The sequence below is a fragment of the Drosophila eugracilis genome, unplaced genomic scaffold, assembly GCF_018153835.1.
Source record: "Drosophila eugracilis isolate 14026-0451.02 unplaced genomic scaffold, ASM1815383v1 contig_498, whole genome shotgun sequence".
Lineage (NCBI taxonomy): Eukaryota > Metazoa > Arthropoda > Insecta > Diptera > Drosophilidae > Drosophila > Drosophila eugracilis.
The window spans coordinates 1,106,880-1,123,554 of NW_024573369.1; the positions used below are offsets into that span (position 1 = coordinate 1,106,880).

The 16,675-nt window shown below is 39.5% G+C and overlaps 3 protein-coding genes across 13 annotated transcripts; 2 read left to right on the forward strand and 1 right to left on the reverse strand.

The window, feature by feature from the left end:
* Positions 1 to 164: 164 nt before the first annotated feature.
* Positions 165 to 1,788, forward strand: LOC108117159 (transcription initiation factor TFIID subunit 8). Its single transcript, XM_017229432.2, has 4 exons — positions 165 to 388; positions 444 to 878; positions 934 to 1,062; positions 1,120 to 1,788. Exons 1-4 carry the CDS (start codon positions 241 to 243, stop codon positions 1,389 to 1,391), a joined length of 984 nt encoding a protein of 327 aa, XP_017084921.1. The 5' UTR covers positions 165 to 240; the 3' UTR covers positions 1,392 to 1,788.
* Positions 1,789 to 1,894: 106 nt separating this feature from the next.
* Positions 1,895 to 5,048, forward strand: LOC108117153. The gene is made up of 3 exons (XM_017229419.2): positions 1,895 to 2,390; positions 2,446 to 2,920; positions 2,981 to 5,048. The coding sequence occupies exons 1-3, from the start codon at positions 2,023 to 2,025 to the stop codon at positions 3,392 to 3,394; spliced, it is 1,257 nt and encodes a 418-aa protein (XP_017084908.1). The 5' UTR covers positions 1,895 to 2,022; the 3' UTR covers positions 3,395 to 5,048.
* Positions 4,975 to 16,377, reverse strand: LOC108117166 (troponin I). Of its 11 annotated transcripts, none has more exons than XM_041819240.1 (10): positions 16,246 to 16,377; positions 13,997 to 14,032; positions 13,223 to 13,414; positions 12,923 to 13,051; positions 12,735 to 12,858; positions 11,392 to 11,492; positions 6,164 to 6,207; positions 5,952 to 6,093; positions 5,776 to 5,818; positions 4,975 to 5,268 (listed from the first exon to the last, which is right to left on the reverse strand). In XM_041819240.1, coding segments are annotated over exons 2-10 (792 nt in total). In that variant the 5' UTR covers positions 14,012 to 14,032; positions 16,246 to 16,377; the 3' UTR covers positions 4,975 to 5,266. The 11 variants fall into 11 exon arrangements, with proteins under 11 accessions (XP_041675174.1, XP_017084978.1, XP_017085030.1 ...); XM_017229489.2 differs by lacking the exon at positions 11,392 to 11,492 and adding an exon at positions 8,801 to 8,901 and having other exon boundaries at positions 16,246 to 16,376; XM_017229541.2 differs by lacking the exons at positions 11,392 to 11,492; positions 13,223 to 13,414 and adding an exon at positions 9,875 to 9,975 and having other exon boundaries at positions 16,246 to 16,376.
* Positions 16,378 to 16,675: the final 298 nt, after the last annotated feature.

Consider the following 16,675-nt stretch of genomic DNA (forward strand, 5'->3'; position numbering starts at 1 on the left):
AGAAATATATATTCACAGTTAAATTCCCTAGGATTAATTATAGATTAACTTCCAATTTTTAAAGATTTTAATTATTTCATTAATTTATAAAACAAAATTACAGCAGAGCCCCGATACAGTTATCAAAGAGCCTATGGTTCATTCAGTGTTATCGGTGGGTTCGATAAGTGCCCATCTCTAGCCGCTCAAGAATTTCATTTGGTGTTTTTTTTTAAAGTAAACAAATTTAGAACTAATATAATGGAAAAGGTGGAAGCAGTAACTGTGCCCAACGTAGATGCTTATAGGCGGCTTTTGAACAAGGCGGTATCCCAGTTATTGGTGGACAAAGGCGCCGGCCAGGCGAGCAACCAGTGTTTGGAGACGCTTACCCAGATGCTGCAGGCGCGTAAGTAGAAACTAGGATTAATGTATAAAGCCCTGGAAAATGATGAACCTTTCAGTGATTGGGGAGATTGGTAATTCAGCGCACAACTACTGCGAACTGAGTGGACGCACTATGCCCACCGTGGGCGATGTAAGCTTGGCTCTAATCAATATGGGTATCTCCATTGCCAGTCTGGATCCGTACATGCGAAAGGAAACGCATGTGCCAATTCCCCTACCGCCACAACAGACACAACAGCGTCCATTGAGTCTACTCCAGGCGGGCAGTAAGTCCTCGCATCCGCACTATGTGCCCAGTTATTTCCCAGCCATGCCCGATCCGCACGCCTACATACGGACGCCCACGCACAAGCAGCCTGTAACCGAGTACGAAGCCATACGAGAGAAAGCCGCATGCCAGAAGCGGGACATTGAAAAGGCGCTAACCAAGTTCCTGTGCAAGACCACAGAGACGAATAACCTCTTTCCCACCGAAGACAACATGTTTCCCTGTATGAGGATTTTAAATGACTAAAGAACTTTCAGTTAACCAGTTTTCTCTTCCAGTAATTGCCTGCAAGCCCGCATTTCCTCCATATGCAGCTGCCTTGAATCCCACGGATCAGGTGTTTGACTTTGAAGAGCTGGAGTATCACTATCTAGTGGCCAATCGCACAGAAGATGTGCCCAGTAAAGGTTAGTTCTTGTTTGATAAAAATATTCCAATTTTCTTAAAAATATTTTCAATTTCAGAAGACGGTGAGGAAGGCGACAGCGAGAATGAGGAGATGGACGGCGACAAGTCCAAAGAGGAAAAGCCCGAGCTGGAGATCAAGCCCAATTCCACCACCAACAAGGCTATTTTGGAGAACCCCAATATAGATAATCCCTATTTAAGAGCCGCCACACTGCCTAAGCGTTCCAAAATTCCGACTCCAGGGATCATGCCGAGCAGAAGTGTGGCCAGCACGGCTCCAACGATACCAACGCCTTCCACTCTAGAGATAACCACAAGTAATGCCTAAGCGTATAAGCGGTTTTAATAACTGTTAGAAAATTGAAGGTCTACATTTTGGGTAATATCTTCTCCAATCTATTGCTAGATCACTTTTTGAGAAGGTTCAAGGTAGTTCAAATCAATTCTAATCATATTTAAAACTTAATCTTTAAAAACACTTTGAAATATGCTAAACAAATGGCCTCAGATCCTGAGATCCGAGATTCAATTTTGAATACGTATCAGACAGATATTCTTAGAACTAAAAGACGAGGCAGATCGCGAGTAAATTTACCTTTACTAAAGTCGGAACCAATTCCTTCTCGTTATAAATATATTTGCATATAACTTACGCGATAGAAATATTGAAAGCTTTATATTTAAATTTGAAATATAAATATTTTCTTACATATTATTTAAAAAAATGTTTCTTACGGATCAATGACCATCTGTCTTTGGACATCTGCAAATCGGTTATGTTCTTCAATCTCTAAACCACTAATCCAGCGGCAAATGCACTTCCATTAAGGCAATTGAGGAAGGTCCATTCGTGCCCTGTCTATTAAGATCAATTAGACAACAAATAAGGCATCGACTACCGCTCTCCGAGATTTTGCATATAAAGCCGCATATTCACTGCCACAATTGCATATCGATCCATGATGTCGGACGCATCGGAGGAGCCTCCATTATATCTAACGCCTCAGTTCTTCAGGCGCACCCTGGAGCACGGATTGCAGCAGCTGGATTTGCAGGTCATCGGGGTGCAGCTGACAAATCTGACGCGTGGCGGCGAGAATTACTGCAGCAATATCTACCGGGCCCAAATTAGATATCGCAATGCTGAGAACTGTGTCTTGGATACATCCTTGATTGTCAAGTCTATGCCGGACGAGAAGCAGGCGATTCTGGCTCGCCTTCATATTTACAACAAGGAGACCATCTTCTATATGAACATCAAACCGAAATTGGAGGCGCTCATGTGGTGGGGGGACAATGTTTCCAATTCTTGGACCTTGGGTGCCAAGTGGGTGAAACCGAAAATTCTAACAAAGAGTAAGGAGTAACATTCTTTTTCTAAGGCACTACTACTCCACAACTCAGCCGGAGCAAACCATCATATTCGAGGACTTGTGCTCGGAGGGCTACCAGTTAAAATGTCGTCAGCTGGGACTGGATTTCGACCACTCTTCTCTGGTGATGCGTAAGTTGGCTGAGTACCATGCTCTTACCATGGTAATGGCCGAAAGGGAGCCGGAGACAATTGTGGATCGTTATCCATTTGGTCTGCTGCACATGGACGCTATCAAGTCGGAACCATTCAAGTTGCTCTTCGGCACTCAACTTCTGAAGCTAGCCGCCTTAGTGGGTGATTGCGAAGGATTCGGTGGGATCACCACGAAGCTGCACAGATACCACGAACACTTTACAGAGAGGGTTCTGAAGGCGGTTTATCCACTTCGCGGAAAGCATAATGTACTAAATCATGGCGATCTTTGGGTGAACAATATATTTTTCAAGTACGATTCGGACTACAAGGTGCAGCAAGTGAAAATTGTAAGTAATGCAGTTACCTTATTATTGAATCTATGAAAACTAACCTAGCTGCCAATTCAGATTGACTTCCAGCTTTGCTTCTACGGTAGTCTGGGATTCGATATAAACTACTTCCTGAACACCAGCTTAGAGCTGGAGGTGCTACGTGACCGGCGGCAAGAGCTTATCGATATATATTACAAGACTCTTGTGGACACCCTTAAGCATTTGCCATGGTCCAAGCCGTTGCCCAGCTATGAGGAGATCATGGATGAAGTCAGGAAACGCGAGGCCTACGGTTTCTTTGTGGCCTTTGGCTTTTTTCCGCTGATGAGCATGATTGGTGTGGACTCTGAGGACAACTCGCTGAAGAACTTCCACGACGAGACCTTTGCTAGGCAGAAGGTACAGCTTATGTTCGAGGGAAACGCTCGCACCTTGGAGAGCTTGAAGTGCACCCTAAAACGTTTGGATGAGTTAAAACTGTTTGACTAAACAGTTAATGCATGGTAAACATATTTTTTTTCTATTCTTTAATAAACAAAGAAGGCAAGCTTTAGTTTAGATATCCTTGCCAGAAATATCTTTAAAGCGAGTATATATCTATGACTGGTTTAAACCGATTTTCATACATTTAAAAACTTTTTACTCAAAACATTTACTATTTCCAAACCTTCTTTCCTTGACAAAACCTTTAAATTACAAAATTCAAAAGTAGTGTCCAACCATATTAGTTCCAATTAGGATTGCGTGGTGCATTTTGTAAAATCCAATTAAATGTACTTCACCCTAATAAATCTCGAAACGTGTCAAAGTTCCAGCTTTACCAAAAAAACTAAAAACAAGCCCGCTAGCACAAGCCAATTATGAGATGTAAAAATATTGTTGTCCAACCGTATTAGTATCAATTACGTGCATAGTGATTTCATATTTTTCATTAAATCGAATTAAATTCGAATCATTCATTGCCCTTGCTCATTTAGCATATGCGAGGATAACAAACCCTTCAGCCCCAGTCTCCAGGATTCCCTAAAAGTGCACCCAATCATGTGCAGAATTACAGTTTGTTGTAAATTAGGGAGTGGGCTTCACGGCCAGAATGCACTCAGTCATTGGCAATAATTTATTGTGAAATAATTGTAATGAACTGCAATTGAATTAAACTGTAAGCCGGGATTTATGATTTGATTATGGCCAGATAGTGCCCAGTATCTGACATGTCCGAAAGTACGTTAATGCAGTGGGATTTTAAGATGGGTATATTTAGGATAAACTGGAGTCTATGCGATTAATCTGTTTCTATAAAGTTATATGTAGACTTCCATGAAGCCTTAAGAACTTTCGCAGTTTCAGCAAAATATTTTGAGACGTGTATTTTCTTCACAAAATGAACACTGCACCAATGCATATGTGGTTATTGTCTAGAAATGTGCATTTCACATTAATCCACTTAAGTAGGCAACGTTTTGTTCAAATTGGGTATTTCATAGTCGGCTGTTCAGCGTTCTTGGTATATTTATAACCCAGGCGGACTGTGGTTTGGGTAATTAGAATCGTATTCAGTCAAACGGAAGCTGATGTCAAGTTTTATAAATGTAATGATGTGAAATTAATAACACTGTCACTCGCGCTGCTGCCAAATGATATAGAAAAGCAAGGATGCTAATTTTATTTTTTGGCTTTAAGTTGCCAAGTTTCCTTGGCCATTTTCTGACTCTAAAATTAAAGTCCTCTATAAGCTAATTTCCTGATTTAAATCTTAACCATTATATATTGAAACCCCTCCGTGTGCATGTTTGTGTTTAAAAAATATGAACTCGAAATATGCCGAAAGGAGTAAATAATAAAAATATAGAGAGGTAGAAAGAATGTGCGAGACTCTGTCTTTTTTTTTTTTTTTTTTTGTAATTTAATTTAATTTACATTAAAAAATATAATTTGTAAATAATGAAATATAATCAATAATTCATCAAGGTGTTCAGATGTTTGGCTGTTGTTTTGAATCGTTGATCTGAATTATTTGTAGCAGTTGAGTTTGAGTTTTTGAGTCTGAGTTTGATTTTGATTTTGAGTTGTTTTTTAAGTTGTTGCTGTTGTTGTTTATTGACTTCATTTCTGATCAAATCCATTGTGGACACATATATATGGCGAGATATATACATGCATATATATTTGTGGATATATATATTAATAGATTTATATAAATTGTATTGCTTCAGATAATTGTTGTAAATAATTTCAATTATTGTTTAGGGCGGGAGTCACGGGTCAGTGGACACTAGTGGACGTGTGGACACTTAAGCTTCGGCCTCAACCTCCTCCTTCACCTTGGCATCACCGGGCTTGCCCTTGGACCAGTCGGGTTTCTTCTGCTCATCATCGAATCACGGTTGCCAAATGGATATCATGACGGAATAAAGGAGAAAACAAAACGGTATTAGTAAAGTCATAATCAAAACGAATAAGCACATACAACATCTGGATGCTCGGTGCCGACACTAAAAACTACAAAGTGATCTACATATACAAGTGACGTGTGCTCCGGAAGGAATTATTATGGTAAGATGATCAATTTGATTTATTTTTATATTTTATAGTAAATAGTAATAAGATGATATTTTCGAATTTTGAAAATCAAATTCCCATCGTCCATATCAAATGAATCCATGGATCTTTTGGTATTTTGTGTGGAGTGATTTAGAGAGAAAGTGTGTGACTATAACTACTGACTAAAGACAGCTACAATCGTAGAAAGACAAAGACAGATCAGTGTGCGACAAAATAGATATATAGAGAGAAAGATATAGAGCGGGTGCACTCAGGTGCTCAAGGCAAACAGAAGGAGCTGGGTCACACGCACACACTCAGGTTCTTACACTTTTTGGCTTTATTTAGCACAGCGGCATCTTTTATCTTTTTCTAAATGTCACAGAAGAAATAGAGATATAAAGATCGGTGTAATGTTTCGATCATTGTAGAGTAGATATAAAAAAATTTTAGATATTAACATCCCATCTAGTAGTCCCCATTTAAAGGGTTTTCCCCCACTTACCTCCTTCTCCTCCTCCTCCAGCGTGAACTCCTTCTTCTTCACCACCTTGAGCTGGTTGCGGAAGTTGAACTCAGCGGCCTTCTTCTGCAGCTTGGCGAATTTGTTTTCGTATTTGGAGACCTTCTTCAGGGCTGGCTTGACGCTATATAGTTACAAGCAAAACAAATCGATCAATTATCAAATATCCAAACGATTATTTCGATAGTACTTACAACTTGCCGCGAAGATCGTTAACTTGGGCATTGAGATCGTTGATCTAAGGTTGGACATCAGATATTATTTGAGAGTTGGGAAGAGAGAGGTTATGTGATTAGTACGAGTTTATCGACTATTGGTAATCGGTCTATCGACACATAAAGCTACAGCTACGGGCGGGCAAGTATCAAGATCAAAATGCTGCAAGAATAAGTTCTTTCTTTTCGATAGGCAGGTTTCTTTGGGCATGCGAAAGGAAACAGGAAACATGGGTTGCAGACATATATAGCATACTCTACCATTGGCACTACCACTAACTCGTAATGCTAAGTACTAGGTGCTACTAATACTAGGGCGTGCTGGCGTGCGTGGGTGAGTGAGTGCGTGAGCGAATAAGCGAGCGAGCGGGCGAGCCATTCGTAGCCAAGTTCTCTGCGTTCTAAACTGCCTAGTGGGAGCGAGACGAGGATATGGTGGTAGCGGTTCGGTTCGATCGGTTGGTAGTTCAAAAAATTGGCGCTTTTCTCGCGCCTCTTGTTGATTGAACAGCATAACATCCAAATGTCGATTGCTTTTGCTTTAATGCTTTATTTGTAGTTTTATATAGAGTATTGTTCGTTTATACATATATACACTAGACAGAGATAGGATAGTCAAAGTGATCAAGTGACAGAGAAAGATAATTAGACAGTCGGAGTGAGTGAGACGGAACGAGCGAAGTTGGCCTAACTGCAACTGCAATGGAAATGGAATTGAAACGGAAACTGAGATTGAGATTGAAACTGAAATATAAACCCAATTGGGCGACTGGGCTGAGGTACTGCTTAACGGTATTCGTATATATCGTTATCGTAATCGTTTTTTTGAACGCTAATAACAGCCTCCTCTGCTTGCTCCCTTCGTTTTTTTGTTTTGTGTTGCTTTTTCTGCTTTTTCTTTTGCTTTTGCTTTTGCTTTGCTTTCTTGTTTCTCTTTCTTTCGATTTGTTTGTTCGGCTGCGCACGCAGTTTCGTTTTGGCATTTTTAACGGGTTCGTGTAATCGGTATCAGTAATCGGTATATCACGGTTTAGTGGACTAGCATTAAGTGATTCAATCGAGAAGTAATCGACGCTTGGCTTTTATGCTTTTCAACTTGGAACTCGGCTTTGCTTGCTTTGTTTTTTCTTTTCTTTGTTTTTTGTTTTTTGTACGGCTTTTCGCGGACAGGAGAGTAATAAGAAACACAGAAAAAAAAGTGACAGAGAGACAAAGATAGAAAGAGAGAGACAGAGTGTGAGCGGCAATGGGAACAATTTACACAAACATTATTTACAATGAAGTGCGGTGGCTTGGTGGGCGGTGGACAGTAGAGGGCGTGGCTGATCGGGATAGTGGTTCGTGGCTGCTGCTTGTCGGTCGTTTCGGTGTTTTATATTTTCTGTTTATTTTTTTTTTTCATGTACTGCTGCATGCAAAATGTTGCGTGCTTGCGTGCGTTGCGTTGCGTTTCGTGTGAGCGTGACTGTACTTTTCCTTTTTTTATTTTGTGATCGTGTGGTTTTGTGCTAGTGTGCTTGTATACTTTTGTGCTTGTAAATTGAAAACTTGTAACTACTGTGTTTGTGGACCGGACGCACAGACTGTGGTGCAGTTGAGTAATGGCGGTAACGCGTCGACAGCGGCACAAACAAATTTATTTTTGGTTATAGTTAAGAAAAAAAGAGAAATAACACACACACAAAACAAAGTTCACAAATGGTGCAACAAACTAGTTATCTTGCTGTTGTTGTAATTGTTGTGCAATTTACTAATACTACATATTGTTGTTGCTTGTTTCTTGTTGTTGTTGTTTGATTTGCTGTTCTTGTTGTTGTCTTTTTGGGAGGGGTGTTGTGTGACTGATGAGCATACTTGGATTGCCAGTTAATTAGATATTTTGATTGCAAAAAAAGGAAGTGAGAAGGTGCCATGTGACATGTTTGTTCGTGTGCTTGATAGCGGACTTAACCTCACTATACGTTCGGACATAACCTCACAGGGCACGACATCTGGTCACACATTGAGTTGAATTGGATTTGTCGACAGATTCGATAACGATTGACTGGTCTGGTTGGCAATCCTCGCGTTCTCAGCGGATACGTGTTTCCGTCTTGAGTTTTAAAGTTAAAACGTAAGTAACAACGGCATTAGGAACTTGAAATCGAAATAGAATTTAAACAGGGAGTAGTACGAATAAATATAGTCACGATTGTGTGCGCCCACCCATGCCCACATATATGCTTCTGTATATATATACGGGCTGGTGGTGGGTGGGGCACGAGTGGTTGGTTGTTTTGTGAAACAGTCAAAAGTAAAACAGATACAAACTAAGAGACATATTTTTGAGATGCGCATTCAACAAGTAAGAAAGAAACAACGGAACTGAACGGAACGGAAACGAACATGATACTAGAACTCAAATGAATACTTTAGATAATCAAATTCAGATTTTAGTTTTGATACAATTTTGTTGCATTCTGTCTTGGGTGAGTTGGTTTTATAATTATAATTATTATTATTTTTTTTTTTTTTTTGGTTTTTTGTTTGGTTGGTTGTTCTTTTGTATTCAGAGTTTTGACATTTATTGATTGATTGAGAACGATTTGAAACTTGAAATTGAAATTTTTGCAGTACCTCCCAGTCTTTTTTCCTGACTTCGTATTCCAGATCCCATTTCTGGCCTTCACAAATATACATACGCTCGTAATACTCTTCGCAAATCTCTTGCAATTCGCCTGCAAAAATATTTGATTTTCGGGATTTGGTTTTGGTTTGGCTTAAACTTGTTTTTTTTTTTTATCGACGTTCGACGTTTGGTAAAATTCTAAATCTAGGTATGACTAAAAGTAGTTGGTTGATTGGATTTACTGTTTATAGAGTTTTCTTTTGGTTTATCGCAATAATAGTTATCGATATCTTATCGTTTGTTGTTTCGCAGCTTCATTAGATGTTATGTGTTCGATGAGTTTTCATTCTTCGATTTTTCTGACTTGGTTTTTTTTTTCTTTTCTAAATTACTGTTTCAGTTTCGCAATGAAACGGAACGGAACAAATCGGATCGGAAAGAAACGGAAGCGATCGTTACGGTTTACGTTATTGGCTTATTGGGTTCGCGTTATTTCCATGGGCATCTCGTTTAGCTGGAACTTATTATTTGGGTTTGACAATTAATAAAAGTAGTTCCTTATTGAATTTCCTACAAGCTTCCACTCCGGCTAACCGAAGACCTGGCTTGGGGTAACGGCTGGGGAAGACAGTTCCCGTATCCGGACGAATAGACTATATACACGGGCGGCCCGGGAACTATATCCCCCCAAATCCGGACTGTTTGAAGCACGCGACGATGCGAGAAGAGATCTCTCTGATTCTGTATTTTTTTTTTTTTTTTGTTCTGTAGTTTAGCGCAGTTAAAACAATATCAAAATTAGGTAAACGAACAGAAGTATCGCAGTAAAAAACTAAAAATATGATTAGGAAATATTTAGAAATGAAATCAAGTAATTAAATCAAGGGCATAATCGTAAAGTAGAGTTATGATTAATAATCGATTTATATATATGTAAATATCTTAAATTTTTGTTTTTTTGCTTGATAAGAAAATAAGAAAAAAACATTCGATTTTGGTTTCTTTTTTTTTGTATTCGTTTTTTTTTTTTGGTTTTTTTTTTGGGTGCATGGCAAAACTTTGTAAATCTTTGGTGAATTTACCTCTTGGGCCTTGACTTTCTGCACGTGTTCTAAATCAAACTTATCGCCCTCCAAATTGTAAACGCGTTGCCAATATTGTTTGCATATTGTTTGCAGTTCGGCTGCGGTAAACGGTAACGGTAGCGGTAACAGTAGCGGTTACGAAACGGTAAACGTTTGACGTTTTTGAGAAGACGTAACGATAAAGTTCGTTTTGTTTGGTGTTTTTGCGAGTGTGTCGTTGTGGGTGTGTTTGTATTTGTGTTTGTTTATTTGTTTGTTTGTTTGAATGTGTGCGTTGGGGTTACGGATCAGAAAATAGAGATATAGATATAGGGTGAAAGTTTTTGGGAAAGACGGAAAGATATAGATAGAGAAAGATAGAGAGAGAGAGAGTGGGAAAAAGAAAAGGATTGACATGGAAGTAGTGACAGATATAGTTAAAGATACAGTTAAAGATATAGAAATAGATATAGACAGAGAAAGATAGAGAGTGAAAGATAGAGATAGAGATAGAGATAGAGAGACGACGACAACGACGCATTGTTTGTTTCGATTTGAGTTTGGTTGTTCGTATTTGGTTTGTTTGATTGTTCGATTGATTTGGTTGGCGCGTTTTCGAGAAAAAGAAGGATTAGATTAAGATTTGATTAATATAAAAAGTTATAGATTGAACTCGATCTTTATCACCTACAAATGTTCTAAATGTAAGACAGTGTTGTGTATTCGTTTCTTGGTGCAACATGAAGTGTCTGTAAACGTGTCGGTGTCTTCTCTTGTTTTCATTTTGTGCGTGACTGTACTTCTGTGATGACTGTACGTGTCTGACCTAAACTCTGGTCTGCACTTCCCTATCTCTAACCGTTTCGTTTCTTCATAACATATTCTTTTGTTTTCGGTGGGTTAGTAAAAGCTTTATCGAAAAAAGTACAAAAATAGTACAAAAATGTGTGTTGTTTTCGCTACGATATAAAAAGCCAAAAAACTTGTAGCGTCAAAAAGCTTATAGCTAAAGCCGTAAAAAGCAAAAACTGGCACAAATATGGTGACATCAAAAATAGGTATTGTCAGCATTTGTTGCACTCGGCTTGGGTTGTGAGTATTTTGAAAGCAGCGTAGTTATTTTCGATCTTTCCACCTTTTGGGTCCGATCTGGAAGCTCTTATATTACGGGTTAGCTGCGTTGACTAGGGTTCTACTTTCTATATGGTAAATACGATTTTCGGGTGCCAAAAAAAAACACCTCGATAATTTTTTTGAGGGGGCCTCGTTTTCACAGCTCTCTCCCAAAAAAGAAAATATTTCCAAAAAAGTACATGGTGTTAACTACTGTTTCTACGAATTGCTTAGTTTTTTGTTTTTTTTTCTTGTCCGCCGGACACACACACACACTAGTGTATATAATAGCTCCGAAATATTTGCATATATTTTTGGGCTGGTTGTGCTGCTGCCTCGGCTAGTGAAGTAAGTCTATATAGTTATCGACAAGTTCTACGATCTGCGAGAGATTGAAACTATTGGAAACCGGAGCTGCTTGCCTCATAATCCTTTCTGGCTACCTCGTACTCGAGATCGTACTTTTCGGACTCTAGTTTCAGTATCTTATTCTGGTAGTCCTTACAAGTACTTTGAAGTGAATCTGCGGAACGAAGTGTGGTTATCAAAACGGTTCTGGGTTTTGGGCTATGTGTTTCTTGTAGTGTGTGTGTATTTTGGTTTTTTTTTTTATTATTTTTTTTTGTTTGGTGTGGCTGTGGGTGAGTGTGTTTATGTGAAACTAATCTAAGCGACAAATGAGGCCTACACGTAGATAATCCTGACTGACTGTCTGGAGGGGCATATAGAAAGAGACCTGCATTAATCGGGTGAGTATACGGATATATATATAGACGGTGCTATTGAGCTTTAGAGCCATTGAGTATTCTGTACAGTTTTTAGTGCCTGGGCAAAAAACACTTTTCACGAACATATATTGAGTGTATTAAACATTAAGAGACATATCGAGAGTGAGATAGTGTGTTATAAAGAATATATATATATAGAAAGAGACAGCTAACAGAAGGTGTTTTATTTTTGTTGTTGTTGTTGTTAAGCGTTAGCTTTTGATTTTGATCGAGGATAGACTTAGACTTAGGCGTATTTAGGTGGCGTATAAAAAGTTGGTGGTGTTCGTGTACCTCAACATCCTTGCGTTTAACAACATACTCAAGATCATATTTCTGGTCCTCCAATTTATTAATCCTGTCATAGTGTTGCTTGATCAGAGATTTGAGTGTGTCTGTTCAGAATGGGTGGGTTGTTTTCATTTTCATTTATCGGAGTGGTTTGGTTTGGTATATGGGGTGTTGGTTGTGTTGGAGTGGGGTGGTTGAGTGTGTGTGTGTGTGGATCGATTGGATTTATAACGTGGGACATGGGTAGCGGCAAAAGAGAGATAGAGATAGAGACACATTTAGATACATGTTGCACACAGTGGTTCAGGCATTATATAAGACAATGGTTCCTCAGCGACGTCGAGATCCGATTTGGGAGGTCGGTAATCCTGTGTGTTAATGCTTCGTGTTTGTGTTTTTGTGTGTGTGTGTGTGTATTGGTGTTTTGTATGTATTATGTTTGTATGTATGCGATAGATGACACTTGTTCAACTTTCAGTTATCGATTTCGGTTTATGCTTCTCGACATTTGGACTATATATATATATTTATATATATATAAGCCGCCTGTCTGGTTTACTGATTGATTTCATTTATCTCGTTTATAGGCTTATTAATTTTTTATGGTTTTTACCCAATAACCAGGTGGAAGGATGTCGTCTAAGTACATCCCAGCACCTGGTTTAATGGGATCTTGACCACTCGATTCGAGGACCGAGGCTACTCACCTTCGCTGGCATCGCTGAGATTCCTGGGACTGCCGCAACGTTCTTCAATGATGCGTCTACGTTCAGCTGCTTTGCGTTCCTGTTCTTTCTTCAATTCCTCAGCGGCTTTCTTACGCAGCAGCAACTGTAGATGGAAGTTACATATTAGCAGGTAATAACATACAAGATCATAATTTGTTAAAACTTACCCTGAGCTTCTTCTTCCTCTCTGGAGTCATGAAACCCTTCTTGGCCTTCTTGGCCTTGGAGGCTTCCTCCATGCGCTTGCGCACCTCAGCACGCTTGCGCTCGATCTCAGCCTGTTTAGCCTTCTTAGCCTGCAAAATCAAACGAACATTCCCGGGATCAGCATTGTTAAACCACCTCCAAGAAACTTGACACAACACTATATATAGATTATATTCGAACACAGCACAGCACAGCACAGTACAGAACTTGACTTGGACGTGGACGTGGAGTTAAACGGGCACACACGTACACAAGTGTACCTCCTCGGCCTTCACTTTGGGGTCATTAGGATCCTTGGGTGGACCGGCGGGCGCGGCGGCGGCTGCCGGGGCCTTACCATTGGCTGCCGGAGCCTTGCCATTGGCCGCCGGAGCCGCCGCTGCTGCCGGTTTGGCCGCCGCTGCCGCTGCCGGAGCTGCAGCCGGTGCTGCGGCCGGTGCTGCTGCCTTTTTCTGTAAGTAAAATGAAGGATTTGTGATTAAGTTGGATTCCCAAAGACAAAGAGGCGTTGGACTGCACCGGAGAAAAAGGATTTTAGAAATCTAATTAAATTCTTTCAACAATTTGTGTTGCAAATATTTCTCCGGGCACAGTCACTAGCTATTAACAATGAGGGACAGCAGAAAAGCACAGAGACATAGACACACACTAACGATAACAGACATGGCTTTCATTTAGACTTGACAGTTATCATTATCTGTGCTCCTTAATCGAAAGGAAGAAATGGCTGGGATTCTATAAGTAGCAAAGCGCAGCGATCCTGTGAAAGCAAGAGAAAGGCATTTTGGCTAGGATTTGCTTGGTTTTCAAGTGAGGGTTCAGCAAGAAAAGCTATTTGGATTTCTTAAGTGCTCTGCTTACCTTCTAGCCACATCCAGTCAAAGAGTAATCCCGTCCAAATCAGTTCCATATCCAGTCACAGTGCTTGCCATAAATGTCCAACAATTTAAGTTAACTGCAGAAGAGGGCAAAGGTTAATTACTCCATATCTTAGTGGGGTCTTTGAAGTGGGCCATTAGCGATACTCACCTCACCTCATCATCAGCCATTTTGATTTGTGTTTTTGGTTACTGAAAGTAAGAGAAATCGAGAGGTGAACTCTAGGAACTGGAACTGGAGGTGAATGGTGAATGGAAATGCTCGATGACATCATTTCGATTGCCCTATATATACACGGCAATAGCTATAGACGCCGATATATGTAGGTGGATATATATATATATATATATATATGTATATATATATATATATGTTCCATAAATCTCTCTCTTTATGTATATTGCTATCTCATTTGCACACGCCTACGATCAACACCGTGGTCCCACAGTGCGTATGCGCAATGATGCCAGCATATGCGGCACATTACGTATACGCAGCGTTGGGCCATGCCGTATATGGGGGGGCAACCCCAGCAACGCTCATTTTCCCGATCTCTCTTCTTTCTTCGAATAGCTTTTCTTTCGCACATTTACTTTGGCGTGGGCGTCTATATGCCAGAAAAAGACCACAATATTCCTAGATTTTTCTTTTTTCTATTTTTCTCTTTTCGATATCCGATTTCAAGTGAGTGGCTAGAGAATATAGAAAAGTAAAGAGAGTGTAGAACCTCTCGACTAACCGATTTTAGCCAGCTGATCTTGTTAATGGAAAGTTACCTATGATGTGTTTTCTTTGATCGTTTAGAAAGTTTAACCATTTATTCGGTTGTAACTTATCAGATGAATGAATTTATATATGTATGGGGATAGTCTGTAGTGGAAATATAGTTTAAGATCGTTAAATAGCTTTTAAGTAAACATTATGATAGTATAAAAATTTGTCTGTAGAGGAAATTTAACGATTTTGTTTGGCTTTTGACTGCTAACTTTTACTCTGAATACATTTTAAGTTCTACATAGCAATGAAAAAGTAGGAAAGATTAGAAAGATTCATTATTAGATATAAGCCTGTGTAAATCCACCTACAGCTGATGTATTAGATATATCAAAAAATGTGTAGTTTTAGCTAGTTTGATCTAGAACTTACAGACTTATCTATGGTCTTCCCTAATTTCTCTTCTACATAAGTTAAAAACCTAATTAACTTCCCCTTACAATATCGAACTATTAAAAGTTACGAAATAATGCTGAAATATTTTGCCTCTATATATCGTTTTCGACCATATGGCCTGTTAGAATGAACAGCTAGGGGCCTAGGCGTATATTTAGCCTCAAGAATTTGAGTTGTCTTTGCGCACCTTAGCGAAGGTAAGGCGTGAAAATGTTCTGACAATCGACGACCTTCGGCTATGTGCACTGCAAGAAAAGCTAAGCGAATTTGAAGTATAATCTTCATTTAGCATAGATCGCCGAGTGAGTGCGAATGAGATGGCATCTATTGTATCTAGTATCTGTCTGATTTAAAAATAAACCTGTTGATAGATACACGAATTTCGGATGCGAGAAATATGGCAGCTATTTATGATTCGTTGTACAAATTTGTTTATATGTTCACCGAAAAAAAAAATATATATAATCAAATTGGAGCAACCGAATTCGTATCGAATATTAAATCCAAAAGTTCCGAGAGTATTTATCCAGATATTTAGCTATTAATATGTGTGCGTTTTTGTGTGTTTGTGTGCATGTGTATGTGTGTGTGTGTGTGTGTGTGTGTGTGTGTGTTGCTGTTCTCTCTCTCGGGATTTCATATTCTCGATTTGTTCTATTTTCAGGCACTTGCTGAGCATTTTCAACTTTTTCGAAATGTATCTTGTATCTGTGGGATACATTTTTAGCTTTCTGCACGCACACACACGCACGCACGCACACACACACACACACACACTGCAACTTCTTACATAATTGGCAAGCCAATTCAAGAAAAAAAAAACATCTTTCAAAAAAAAAAACAACTCAAGTCAAAATAAAGTTGCAAAGTTTCGTTGCATTTTCGGTTGCATGTTTAACACACTTTTTAAACTTTTCATCACTTGAAAAAAATAGTAAAAAAAACAGTTGGGAGAAAAAAAAAACAGATGGTAGAATCCTCTGGGCACACGCACGCGATTTCGATCAGGTCCAGATATATATCTGATATATACTCATACGCAGAAGATGTATGAGCAAGGATTGCACATTTGTTTGCTTTGCATTTTGCAGTTTTCTATTATGGTTTTTGTTCCTTTGCGGTTGTTCTTGCATTGTTATTTCGTTGTCGATGATGTTTATTATTTTCTTTCTTTCTTTCTGATTATTTTTTGTTTTTTTTTTTGGATGTTGCTCCGCTTTAAGCAAGCACTCACCTTCAAGGAATTAGAAAAAAAAGAAAAAAAATTCGGCTGTGCTGTCGATCACACGAATCGGATGATACTGAACGACACAAAAAGACTGAACGGTCCGACGATCCACGGCAGACTATATTCTAGCGGCTAGCCATCCAATGGATACAGATACGGATCGTGGATCGTGGATCGTTTCAACGTCCATCGTTTATCGTATCGTATCGTTTCGTTCCGAAAGCTTAACCGCCCACCTGCCCACCGTCCTTCACGAACGGGTCAGAGCGAGAGCGAGAGAGAGAGAGAGAGAGAGCGAGAGTGGGCACGGGGGCCGGGGTTATGTATCTGGGCGTGAGGTCTAAAAATAGTCACCCACCAAAACTGACTGACTGAGCAGTGCCCAAAATCGAAATGGATACCGAGTTAGTGTTCGGATGTTTCCGATCGCTCTACC

Excerpts from the sequence above, each read along its gene's own strand:
- LOC108117159 (XM_017229432.2), top strand. The coding sequence starts at position 241 with ATGGAAAAGGTGGAAGCAGTAACTGTGCCCAACGTAGATGCTTATAGG. Across the intron at positions 879-933 it reads CGAAGACAACATGTTTCCCT|TAATTGCCTGCAAGCCCGCA; the intron begins GTATGAGGATTT and ends TTTCTCTTCCAG. Across the intron at positions 1,063-1,119 it reads AGAAGATGTGCCCAGTAAAG|AAGACGGTGAGGAAGGCGAC; the intron begins GTTAGTTCTTGT and ends TTTCAATTTCAG.
- LOC108117153 (XM_017229419.2), top strand. The coding sequence starts at position 2,023 with ATGATGTCGGACGCATCGGAGGAGCCTCCATTATATCTAACGCCTCAG. Across the intron at positions 2,391-2,445 it reads TCTTGGACCTTGGGTGCCAA|GCACTACTACTCCACAACTC; the intron begins GTGGGTGAAACC and ends TCTTTTTCTAAG. Across the intron at positions 2,921-2,980 it reads AGGTGCAGCAAGTGAAAATT|ATTGACTTCCAGCTTTGCTT; the intron begins GTAAGTAATGCA and ends CTGCCAATTCAG.
- LOC108117166 (XM_017229454.2), bottom strand. Across the intron at positions 12,859-12,922 it reads AGAGGAAGAAGAAGCTCAGG|TTGCTGCTGCGTAAGAAAGC; the intron begins GTAAGTTTTAAC and ends TTCCATCTACAG. Across the intron at positions 8,902-12,734 it reads TCTCAGCGATGCCAGCGAAG|GCGAATTGCAAGAGATTTGC; the intron begins GTGAGTAGCCTC and ends ATATTTTTGCAG.